Raw genomic sequence first — 13,163 nt, 5'->3', positions numbered from 1 at the left:
AAAATTCTTCCCATAAATATTGAGAAGGGAGGGGACTGCATATTTCTGTAACTACAAACTTTCTCTAGCTACACCTCTGGTTATATACCCACATGTAACATAGCAAAACTAAGAAGAAAATCTAGCATTTTCTGCATTCCCATGTGCTTACTCTCTGCTTTAGGCTGAATCAGTCATGGAATCTGGTGGTACTGGTAAGAAGTCTCAGTAGAAATTGCCATAGAGGTCAGTGGGAGATGTCCCTTTGATTTAGACCATTGGGGGAAAGGATGACTCTAACAGACTCCTCAGGAGTTCCCTTAGAGGCTGTGGTATTCTGTCAAAAGAGGCATTTTTTTGTTTGCAAGCCATTTTCCTTTGTTGCTGCAGCTTTGCTCACTCCCCCAGTGTAATTATTCCAGTGGCTGCTTGTGTAGCCTCAAATCCTGAACAGTAGGGCAGCAAATACAGGTGATTCATAAATGCAGTTCTCTGCTTATTCTGCGGGGAAGATCTCATTAGATGAAACAGATCGTAAGTTATTTCCTTCTTCCCAATCAGTTCCTTTTATTTCAGTCCTACAGATGCCTTCTGACCTTAAAATATTCTTCCTCATATACTAAGCAAAGCAAAACCATAACCTGTCATTTGTAACCTTGTTCTATTTCTCAGATCTCCCATTTTTTTTGTGCTCCCATTAGGAGATTATTAGCAGTTCAAGGCCAAGATTGCAAACCTTGCATGCCTAGTGCAAGACCATTAATTCAATAGTTAAGCATTTTGTAGATGGCCTAATTTTAATAAAGGTCAGTGCCTTTCTTCTCACCACAGTGAGTTTTCAGCACTGCTGAAATTCAGGCCATTTCTGAGTCAGCACAGTTCCTGTAGCCACGGCATAAACGTTTGCTGTAGAGTTGAAAAGGGAAGATTGCATGCCATGTCTTGAGAGCTTTTTCTCTGAATCTGTAGAGCAATTTTAGAAATTCCTGTGCAAGGCAGGAGGAAGATCTCCTCTTACCTTTGCTATGAACAGTAGGTTTGGGCTTAGTTCACCAAAACTGATACCATCGGTTGACAAACACCATACTAGTACTAGATGTAGGCAGCTGCTTCTGGCCTAGTTTTGAAGGCAGTAGATATTCTAAGGATTTATTAATTTTTAAGGACTTGTTGCAATTGAGCTAATTTCTATCTAAACAGGTCCTTGTCCATTTCATTGAATATTATACCTGTTTTGTGATGGCCTTACTGCTTTGTAAAAAGCCTTAGACAGTAGCTGGGCTTCTCTGTAAGAAATTGTCTCCAGTGTGGTTAGTTATGGTTCGACCAAACACAGATTTCAATTTGGAATTAAAAGAATAAATGACAAGGTGAAAAACCTTCTGAGGGTGAAGAGCTTTGTTAGGCAGAATTGAAGGCACTTCTCAGCTAAGAAGTAGGATTTAATGCCATCATTTAGCCAAAGTTATATTTCCCTTGTTTAGGAAGCTGAAGAAATTACATATGCATCTGTTTTTGACCTGAAGTCCTGCAAAGTGGAAACTGTTCCAGTTTGACTGGTGACCCCTGTATAGTCAGCGGAATCAGGGTGCTGTTCACTTGCCACTCTAAAAAGACACATCATTTCCTGAGCTGGTCTTTTTCAGGGCAGTAAGTTTGCAAAAAGCGGCTCCTTGCATGCCAAGATCCATGCTTTCACGCAGATCCTCTTCTCCGAAGAGCCCATTCTGGCTGCACCAGGTACTTTGAGAGTTAATGGGAGTTTCTCTTGTACTGTTGGTTTTTCTGGCCAGAGCCAAGAATTGCACAACTTCCAGCAGAACTTGCCTTCAATGGCATTGATTGTGCCTTTAACGCAATTAGCTTGGAGGCTTGACAATGTTGGTAGCTTAAGAAAAAGTTTTGGTTTAGCACTGGGTGTTTCATATGAATACAGAGCAAAATCAGCTGCTTTTGAGCAAGGAAGAAGGTAAGTTTTTAAAAGTACCACCACTTTTCCAGGAGTGAAAAAGGAAAAAAGAGCATAATACTGTGATCATTGGACCACATCCACGTTTGAGTGCATCTGCTCTGTGGTAGCTTTTTCATTTTCGCTGTGCACTGTGGACCTGAAAGGGTTTTTTGTGTTCTTTTCCTCCACTGATTTGCCATAAAACCTCTAACTTCTATTAAAAAGTGGAGTAGTGATGTTTTTGCATGCTTCAAATAAAAACGCTGATGCACTTCTTTTGGAGCAGTACCTGGAGATCTCAGGCAGGACCAGAACCTCAGAACATAAGCAGAGCCCAAGGCTGTCTCTGTGTGATTGCACTCTACAGTCTCAACACTGTGGTTCTCAGAAAGGGTGAGCAGACCTTTTTTGATGAGGCTTTGCTAGAAAATGCCTTTGGTACAGGGGTAGCTGTACAGATACTGCTTATTGCATGCACCAGCTATGATTTTAGCCCACTGATGCAGAGCACACCCTTGTTGCTGCAGTTCCTTCTATCCTAATTTTTGAAAGTGCATCGCATAAAATATTCCTGTGAGATCAAAGACGACAAGTGTTAGCAGTATGAGACAAGGCTTTAAAGATTATAAAATGCAGATATTTTAATTAGAGATGTCATTGCAAAAGTGATGCTTTAATGCCCTGTGCCATTGTCCTCATTTTCCCAAAGCAGCTGTAGTAGGTAAGACCTTGATGTAGGTAGGTTCTACGCAAAATAACGTATACAGTGTTTCCAGTCTCCTCTTAAGGAGGTGCTCCTTTGTAAGGAAAGTCAAACTACCCATCTGAAAATTGCTCAGCAGAAGGATTTGACCAATATGCCCTTTAGGGCCTGCTCATATCCACTTGCTGTGAAGCAGTATTTTCTCCAGTCCTAAATTTGTTAGTGTTTTTGTTCTTCCATCAGCTGCTCAGCAACAAGCACAATAAAGGTTCAGAGAGGTCCTAACACTGGGAGAGCTGCTGGTTTTCTAAGGCTAGGGTTGCTGTGCTTCAGCACCAGAGCACAATGCAGTCCAGTCCCAACTTCGGCAATGACATGAGTACATCTAACATCTCTTAGCAATTTCCAGTGTTGACTCTCAATTAGAAACAGGTTTTACATTACAGAATCTGCTTTTGTCAAAAAGCAGTGTCTTGGATGTTGCTATGGTGAGAGAGAAATAAATGGATGTGGTATCAGCGGATATAAACTTCCCTCCTAGGTTTAAACTGTGTGTCACATAGCCAGACGTTCTCAGCAGACATTTCTAGAGAGGGAGAAGATAAAAATAAGTGAACAAGCAAAAATCAGTTTTACAGAATGAAGCAGCTGTCACAAAGGGAATCAATGCGATATATACAACTGGCCTTTTAGTAATGTATAATTACTGTAAGGCTCCTAATTAGTTGCTTTTTGACAATACATCTTTTAATACCGATTTCTAAGTGTCTGAGAAGGAAAGTTTACATTTTGTGTCTGTTTTGTAACCTCAGGACCAAATCAAGAAATGATGAGTATATGCCCTTATTTGGGAAAAAAATCTCCCTCTGCAATTTATTAAAATTTACTTACAATGTACACTCTGTGGTGCTATATATCTGCTTAATGAAAGGGATCACCACCATGGGATTTGTATTCTATGCTTGGCATGATCTTGCTCTTCTCTTGGTGTCCAATTGTAGCCGTTCCTGGAGACATTAAAGGTCTTCTGGGCCTAATGTTCTCTCACTCAGCATGGTTGCACTTTATGGGCTTATACGTAGGGTTTTTGGATTTGCGTGTATTGGTACCCTAGCATCACAAGCAACACACAGCTACACCTACATGTTTCAAGTATAGAGATAGAAAGGCAGCTGAAAAGTCTTCCTTCTTGGATCCCTTCTGCCATGCCCTTCTTCCCTTGTTTGATCTTAGGCTACTAACAAGCAAGCTATGCCTTGTGAAAGCTTTCCCTTGATGACATATGTGTGCTGATGCTGTCTATTAATTACCCCTAGTAACCACAGCATTTGTTCGATGCTATGCTGTGGGTGATGTTGCTGTATGTTTGGGATCCAAGCCCCACATTTTTATTTTGCATGAGGCTCACAAGGATGCTTTGGAAATTTTTCAGCCACATTTAGAAAAGGGATCAGGCAGGGGAAGAGAAGAAAACCACAGCAGAGGAAGTCCTCTAGCTTGGGAAGTAAGGACAGGGTCTTCAGTGAGGCAGACATGCAGTATCCTTTAATAGGTGTTGGGTTCTTCAAGGATCAGATTAATCTCAAGTGACTTCGGGCACATAAAAGGGGTTAATACTTCCTTCAGTTCCTTCTGCTTTCAGTGAGGAAAGAAACTACAGAGTGCCTGAGCTCTTGACATGGCTGCACATTAAATTCTTGAAGTGAGGTGGAATGAAACTAGGTCAGAACTTCCCTAGCTCTCTCTAAATGTCCCCACTTTATCAGCATCACGAGGGATCTCAAGTAAAACCTACCACACCATCAACTCCCAAGCACACGTATCTCATACCTCCTTCATTTCATAGGTCCTCCATCAGGGCTAACGCTCCTACTGCTTGTCATTGAGAGGCTTTCCTCAGAGCTTGGCAGTGCTGTTTCTTCTATGCTGGAGCTTCATTAGACCACAGTCATTGGAGCAGGTGCCAAAACTACCTAAGCCATGACAGCTTAGCTTAAATGCAAAGATGCAGGCTGGTCCCTGTCCCATGTGCCTGCCTTCCCACTGTTCCCACTCATTGCACAGCTTTTCCCAGTTGGCATCTCTGTCTCAAGAGACGCCGTTACTTTAACAGCTGTTTTGTTTCATTTAAACACCTACCTCAGCTCTTGTCCAAAATGCAAACATTTCATTAGCACCTCATCTCCTTGGCTTCAACCCACAGCACTCAGCCATAATGAAGTGCTGCACTCAGAAATATAATGTGGGGAACACTTGATTAATGCACTGAGACAGGTGAGAGGAGTGACCCTCTGGGAAAAGCTATGGACTAAATTCATCTCAGATGAAGACAGTCTACCAGCTTTGTTCAGATACATGCTAAGGACCTGACCTAAAGTCCTTGGAAATCTTTCTGAAGCTTCTGCGTCAGAACCCAGATCCAAAGCTGTGTGGGGTGAATGGTTTCAGGTTAGTCACTTCAAGAGCACGGATGCTCACCAGCACTGCATCTGTTGGGTGAGGAGCCCACATTGTGCAGCACATGAGGCCTAATTGTTGTTCTTTCTCAAACTTTGCATGCACACACATTTAAAGAAATAAATAGCGTATTAGATAGAATTTTTCTGGGGAAAAACCTTTGCAGATGTTTCACCATAACACAGGTATTCCAGCATGTGTTTCATGTTTTGATAAACAGGCTTTACTTTACCATCCAGAGCCAGGAGCTGGATCTGCTGCAAAGACTTTAGCCACCACTCATTTTATCATTATTTTTATCATTATTCATTGATAAAAGTATCCCGGGTGCTGTTTTAGAAGAGATTTAAAGGCACCATTAGTAGCAGAGCTAAATGGAAGTGCAGCAAACTGTAGTCTGCATGATAACATTGAAAGGGCAGAAAAATCCTTATTTTCTGCTTTACATGCATAAAAATCATTCCAAGAAAACACCATGTTATGTAGAAACTGCACAGCAAGGTAGTCAATCTTTTTGGTGACTGGAAAAAAAATACTACCTCCTTTTTACCTGTAAAGAGATAAGTTACCAAGGTAATCTACAGAATTTTATTAAGAGCTGCAGAGATCAGGCTTCCAGATTTTAAAGCATTTAAAAAAAAACACACTTAAACTCTGTGGATTTTTAGTATTTCTCCTTTACTATTAAAATCTACCAGCTTTTTGTGTGCACATATTAAATGTGTTAACATGGTTCTTGGACTCTTTAGGAAAATCAGTTTAATAATCAGTTTAAGAAATTGATTTCTGTTTAATAAGTTCCACTTTAAGGCAAATGAAAATGGGATTCCAGTCCTGCATTGTAAAGGCTTGACAGCAAAAAGATTTTTTGCAGTAGCACTACAGGATGAGATTTTTAGCCATTTCGGTTTGCTTCAAGAAGTATGGGTTACTCCATACAGCAAACCAGGCTGTGAGGCTTAGGAGAAACATCGTTTATTAATCAAGGGACCAGGGCAGCAGCTTCCAGGGAGGGGAGGTTCTCTTTAAGTTACGTGAGGTTTGGCACAAGAACAAATTAGTTGATTGATCATGAATATCTGTGGGGAGGAGAATAGGAGCTTTGTATTGTCAGAGGACCCTGATTCTAGCTCAGTCTTCCAATAGGAACCATGGTGGAATGAGAAAGCTTCCAATCTCAAGGACGTTTAGGACGAAGATGCACATCGCAATGTCTCGGTGAAATGTCTTTGATTGGAAGCATCGGCAGTGGCAGGTCTGGCTGTCTTTGCTTCTCCTTGAACCTTGCTGTAATGGAAATTTTTTTAAAGGTCACCTGGATACAGCAATAAAATCAAACTGGTTTGATGTGATTATATTGGACATTTGTATCTGACCATGACTGGTGAGTGAGTCAGAATGCCCCACACTCTGGGCTGTGTGTTGCCATTTGTAACACTCCTCCTGAGGGCTCTGGTGGAGAATGAGCCATGCCCTGTCTTTTTTTCATACGCCATGTTGTACAGGTGGGTTCAGAAACAGTCAGGAGTAAATACTGAAGTACTTCTTTGGAAGTGAGCTGACGAGGCATCCTCTAGGCTTGCAAGGTGTTGAAATCCCATGAGATTGTCCTTGTCTTGCAGAGCAGAGATTCTGTGGGTTTGATGTCTGTGCATTCAGCATACAGAAATTTATTAAGAATGGCTACTTCATCTCAAAGGGAAGGCTGGTTTCTGCAGTCAGCATTAGCTTCCAGTGGAGCTGGGGCAGGCCTACCTGGTGGCTAGACACTAACCAGCAGAAAAAAGCACTATCAAAGTACTTTTTTTTTTCCCTTTTCCTCTGCACGATCAGTTCTACCAACTGGTACAGCTGATATCATTTTAAAAAAAAGATTAGCTGGAAGGTCTTTGAGTCAGCTCTGGTTAGTAATGAAGCGGGTGAGTTTAGGCTGAGTTGAGCGAAACCTTCAGGCTGGTTAGGCTCTACTGCTGTGGTTTTGCAAGTCATGAGGCCAGCACAGTTTTGTGTGATCCTGGATGTGCATCCAGACTAACCTGTGGGAAGTTCTCTGTGGGACAGCTCTGTGTGCGTGGCAACCCAGGGCAGAAGGTGCAGTGCAGAAGGGACTGACTCCTTCCTGAATGGAGTAACTTGAAATGAAGTGTCTTAAGTGAATCTCTCCAGGCACCTGCTGCTTCTCTGGGTGAAGTGGCATAACTCATCTATGTTTTAAGACTGCCTGCCAGAGGTTATGTGGTGGGAAACGGTCTAAGGAGTATAGCCCTTTCTAATACTAAATGCCCTCCTTGAGTGCCCCACCCCTGCTCTTGAATTCTGGTGCTGCAAGTAACAGCAACCTGATAGGTTTTGAAATATATTTTCCTGCATGTTTCATTAATGATTCCTCATCTTCCCTCTGCCCCTCCTTTCCTCCAATTCCCCTCCACAAGCTGCTGCTCACAAAAGCAGAAAAGCTCTATTCCCAGCCTGCATATAGAATAAAATCAACATTTCTTCCTTCTCCCATCTGATGGGATAAATAATGCCTAGCTCTATTGCAGGCTGACCCAATGGGTGGAGAAATGAGGTGCTGTCCTCTCCCTGTAAACTGATGTGTGTGGAGGGTGGAACTGAGCATCTGTCAGAGGTCTTAATGGTGCTTTAGGTTTACTACAGCCCTTTCTCACGCGATCTCCCTCCCTTGCAGGCCATGGTGGAGACGGTGAACAACCTCCTGCAGCCACAGGCTCTGAGTGCATGGAGGGACCTGAATGCAAGCGAGCAGCAGCGCGCAGCCACCAAGCTGCTTGACACCGTGGAGGACAGTGCCTTTGTGCTGGCTGATAACCTGCTGAAGACAGACATTGTCCGGGAAAACACTGACAACATCCGTAAGGGACAGATCCCATAAATATCATGAGCAGCCAGAGGGAGAGTAAAGGCTGGGAAACGTGGCTTCAGTCTTGGCCCCTAGATAAGCGGGTAGCAATTTGTTAGCTGTGTCTTGGCCCTTTCTGAAGGACTTAAAAGTCTTTCCAAAAGAGCCTAAAGGAATAAGGCAGCTCTCTACCCTTGAAATCCCATGGAAAATGAGCACCTAACCTGCCGTTATTAGTCCTGGCTCTGAGGGCAAAATCTGTGCTAGAGAAATGAAAGCACAACTTCACAGGGAGATTGTTCATCATAATGCAATTGTGTTTCATTTCATACAAATTTATGTCTTTATTTGGCTGATTGTTGTTTTTAATTAAAAAACAAGCAGGATGGAAAGCACCAGCACTCCCACTGCGCATATGTAAAAGGAGAACAACTCTTCTTTCTATTTCTGTGAATGCAGATCCCGAGCACTGATAACATTTATAGAAAGTACCAATCGCCAGTGGCAAAGAACTAACATTTTCAAGTTTTCATTTTAACCATTGTCCTTAATATCCTGAGGTTCTTGTTTACAAGAACCGGTTGTCTTTTGTCTTCCACAGAGAGTAGAATTTATTTGCTTTTTTTTTTTTTTTTTTTTAAAAATTAAATTTAAAACTTCTTCAGGGAAAAGATTTAAAAAGAAATAAGAGCCCAAATAGAGTCTAGCATGAAACATTTTAAGTTGATCCCTCTGCTCTCAGATGGTCTGGAACACCATTTTGTAGCTTTGAAGTATTGTGTCAATTATGTCGGCAGAGATTTTTCTTAGTGTCTGTCTCTCCTGGAAACAGAGCTGGAAGTTGCAAGACTGAGCACAGATGGGAATCTGGAAGATCTGAAGTTTCCCCAGAACATGGGCCATGGGAGTGCCATTCAGCTGTCAGCAAATACCTTGAAACAAAACGGTCGAAATGGTAAGTCCAGCACCTCTGTCCTGCCTCCGGCCACACTGGCCTCAGGAATCGGTCATACTTTAGGCAGCGTTTTGTGTTTAACCAGTTGTAAGAATGGTAATAATTGCTATGTTAATATTTAAATTAACCGTAACATCAGTTGCTCGTGGCCTTGACCGCAAGCTAAGTTGACTGATGGGGAGGGAATGTTTTCTATTGCTAAGTGATTCACAGTCTTCAGAAGTACTATGTGCTGGTAAAAATTCATCAGATCCTTAAATGATGCGGCTGTTGGAGCACAGCGCTGAGTCCAGAGAAGTGCTTTTACCTGCTGTTGTCTGCAGTAGGAGGCTTCAGATGGGAAAAGGGGCTTGTTTGAGTCAACTGCTTCACAGTGAGGCACTATACAAATATCTGAAAAGGGATGGGAAGAAACAATAGGAGCTGATATTAATAAAGAGCCAACATGGCAGAAAAGCTTGATTAACTGTTATGAGTCTCAATCTTCAGCATCTTTCTCTCTGAGGCTTATGAACCTCCTGATACAGAATAAATTAAAGATGATGCTACACATGAATGGTCTTCATGCTGTCAAACCATTTATTTCTGGACCAGGAATTTGAGCAGGCACATTTGTTATCTCTACAGCCCCACTGTAGACCAACTTCAGACTCTCAGGCTTTCCACTAATGGGCCTAACAGGCTCCTATTTCCGAGTTCCTTTAAAATTTTACCTATGTGCAGAGGTAAAGCACTCTAGTACAGGCTTTGATCACTTCAGGCAAAACACGGAGTGATAGGGCAGTATTGCAGCCAGACCAGATGCGTTAAAAATACATAATAAAATAAATAAAATACATAATACCTAGAAAGGTGAACTAATCACATTCAGTTCTGTGTATAGCCTGTGAAATAATGTGCAAAACAAGGCAGACTGGATGATTTCAGTAAAAAAGAGTTGTCTGGTAGCCTGTTTGTTTTTTTTTTTTTTTTTGCAGGCTCCCTAATGTGTTGGGTTTTTTTTTTTTTTTTTTGTGGAAGAGTAAATGTCTGATTGGCAAATTAGGAAAATACATTTTTAAATTAATTTTCTGCAATTTTGTTTTACCCTTCATGTGGGATTGGAATTGTGTTGGCAAGTTTCAGAGTCCTTCTCCCAAATTTCTCTCCACACTTTTATGAAGTAGTCTTAATTTATTAATGGAGTATATTATAGTTTTATACTACATCTGTGCAACAGGCCAGAACAAAAGATGTTTCCAAAGCATAGCCTGGAGAATAAAGTGTTATGTCAGGTGGGAAATGGGCCACTAGGCCTCTTTTCTGTGGAGCCACTGACACCAAAAATAAGCCCACCTTCTCTGTCTATCTATTGCTAGTCTTTGCTTATAAAAGTTTGTTTTGAGAGAGGTAGCTCTGCCTGTCTTATCCATGGGCCACTTGTTGCACCTCATGGTGCTCATTGGGATTTGCAGGAGGAGGTGTGTTTTCATATACCACATCTTGATCCTTTTTCAGATAAAAGATTTGTCATCTAAAAAGATAAACCAGCCCAGTGCGCTGACCTGGATCTCTAATCTCTTACTGCTTTTCTAGGTGAAATCAGGGTGGCTTTTGTGCTGTACAACAACCTGGGCACCTATCTCTCCACGGAGAACGCCAGCATGAAGTTGGGAACGGAAGCAATGTCGACTAATCACTCTGTCATTGTCAACTCCCCTGTCATCACGGCAGCAATAAACAAAGAGTTCAGCAATAAGGTTTACCTAGCTGATCCTGTGGTGTTCACTGTCAAGCACATCAAGGTGAGTGAGTCTGAAAAGCACTTTGGGTTGTTTTTTTTTAATTTCTGAAAAAAAGTGATACAAAAGTTGGCTGATGTGAGGCCCCCAGCAGCCCTTGATGAGATTTTGAATTATACATTTATCCTTTTGCACTTTGTGTTATTTATGGAGAATGTCTCTTTTACATTGCATTAATAAAAGTGAAGAAGGAGTCTCCTTTGAGCTGATACCCATTGCTTAGTTGCTGACACACGTCATTCTGTAATTAAAAACTACCAATATATTAGAATAGACCATAATATTATTTTATCATAGTGGCAGGGGATATTAGAGGAAAGTGGAATTACAGTGAAAGAGGACAGCTAGTCCTCCTGTTAGCCAAGCGTAGTCATTGCAAAAGTTGATTGCTTAAAGCAATTAATTTCTCTGCTCTGCAATGCAAATGAAGCAATCTGGTTTTGAAGAGCTGGATTTAGTCTATGGCTGAAATTAATCAAGAACAAAGAATGAAGTTTGCATTAGCAAAGAGAGCAGCAACAATCTAACTTTCGCTGGTGTCGGCAAGGAACACTTGATGTATAAACCACTGCCGGTTGTTTATCCAAAATTAAAGGGTGACAGTTACAAAGTGCCTCTAGGGGGAAAAAAAAAAAAATAGTGCATTTAGAAATCTCTGAAACCCTATAATTTTTATTGCATTTATTCATTCCTTCCTTGCAGCAGTCGGAAGAAAATTTCAATCCAAACTGTTCGTTCTGGAGCTACACAAAGCGTACAATGACGGGGTATTGGTCCACCCAGGGATGTCGCCTCCTGACAACTAACAAGACACACACCACGTGCTCCTGCAATCACCTCACCAACTTCGCGGTCCTGATGGCACATGTGGAAGTTAAGGTGGGTGTTGCAGTTTCAGAGCCTGCCAATGCACCAGGCAGGAGAAACGGCCAACGTAACACCAGTTTGTTACTGGAGCGCAACAGGGAAATTGCTGTGTGACAGTAACTCTAATGGTAGAAACCATCTGATGTAGATCTTCTTTCTGCTGTATGGTGAGACAGGAAGTAGTCGCACCAATGCAAAACCTGTCTTGAGCACTTATAGAATCATAGAATCATAGAATCATTCAGGTTGGAAGAGACCTCCAAGGTCATCAAGTCCAACCATTGAGCCATTAGGGCTCTAAGTCCTCTGCTAAAACAGATCAGAATCTGTCAGGGTTGGAAGGGACCACAAGGATCACCCAGTTCCAACCTCTCTGCCATGAGCAGGGACACCTCCCACTAGATCAGGCTGCCCAGAGCTTCATCCAGCCTGGCCTTAAAGACCCCCAGGGATGGGGCCTCAACCCCCTCCCTGGGCAACCCATTCCAGGGTCTCACCACTCGCATGGGGAAGAACTTCTTCCTCATGTCCAGCCTGAATCTGCCCACTTCCAGCTTTGCCCCATTGCCCCTAGTCCTGTCGTTACTCGATATCCTAAAAATTCCCTCCCCAGCTTTCTTGTAGGCCCCCCTAAGATACTGGAAGGCCACAATAAGGTCACCTCGGAGCCTTCTCTTCTCCAGACTGAACAGCCCCAACTCTCTCAGTCTGTCCTGATAGGAGAGCTGCTCCAGCCCTCGGATCATTCTCGTGGCCCTTCTCTGGACACGCTCCAGCAGGTCCACATCCCTTTTGTAATGGGGGCTCCAGAACTGGATGCAGTACTCCAGGTGGGGTGTCACCAGAGCAGAGTAGAGGGGGAGAATCCCCTCCCTCGACCTGCTGGCCACACTTCTCTTGATGCAGCCCAGGATCTGGTTGGCCACAACCTTTGCTTAGTGGTGTAGGATGACTCCTGTCTGAGTCTGTGCTCATGGAGTCCTTGCTGTGCCACCAGGGAGTAGTGAGCACCCTGAGTGGTGAGAGAGAAGTGTGACAGAGCATACTTCTCCTCATGGAGTGCAAGTGGTGCGTCTGGCTTCCAGCAGCTGCAGATACACTGCCACACATTTATGTTATGTATGTATGTGGAGCTAGAAATATTTTCCAGCTTCCACCTTGGGGAAAAAGAAACATTCTCTGCATCTCACTATGTGACAGCAAGCTACACTTAAAGGGGAAGCTCCTTATACCGTCCTGCATAGACTATATGTTTACACAAGGCCAGTACCTGATCAGCTAGTTCCCTTGCCTGTATTTAGGTCCATGGTGTAATTCTGGCTTCCCACATGACTATCCCCAGTGGAGCTAAAGAAGTTACTCCTGAAAGTAGATGTTCCTCAAGGTAGCAGTGGCTGGAGGAGTGAAGTTCATATTTGGGATTTTATTCAAGAACAGGAGAATGGTTGAGATGGTTCTCCATCTCCTGAGCTATCTGTCTTTGGTTAAGGACAGTCTCAGCTGCTATAGAAAGAAGAGAAGGCAGCCCTTCTGCCCAAAAGATTTTGGCCTAGAAATTTTCTGTGTTGTGGTGTCTCTATTTTATGTGCCTGGCACTGCATCAGCATCCA

At 42.7% G+C, this 13,163-nt stretch overlaps 1 protein-coding gene across 1 annotated transcript in view; it reads left to right on the top strand.

Moving 5' to 3' along the window:
• Positions 1-13,163, top strand: part of LPHN3 (latrophilin 3) — a gene marked incomplete at its 5' end in the record, with an annotated part of 170,479 nt that overhangs the window by 93,731 nt on the left and 63,585 nt on the right. Inside the window, 4 exons of the mRNA XM_008935601.1 lie at positions 7,780-7,963; positions 8,783-8,905; positions 10,481-10,689; positions 11,389-11,565. Of these exons, the coding sequence (XP_008933849.1) occupies positions 7,780-7,963; positions 8,783-8,905; positions 10,481-10,689; positions 11,389-11,565 (693 nt within the window). The remainder of the gene's footprint in view (positions 1-7,779; positions 7,964-8,782; positions 8,906-10,480; positions 10,690-11,388; positions 11,566-13,163) is intronic.

The sequence above is a fragment of the Merops nubicus genome, unplaced genomic scaffold (genome assembly GCF_000691845.1).
Source record: "Merops nubicus isolate BGI_N331 unplaced genomic scaffold, ASM69184v1 scaffold1502, whole genome shotgun sequence".
In the NCBI taxonomy this organism is placed as follows: Eukaryota; Metazoa; Chordata; class Aves; order Coraciiformes; family Meropidae; genus Merops; species Merops nubicus.
This window is presented reverse-complemented; position numbering and strand designations above follow the sequence as displayed.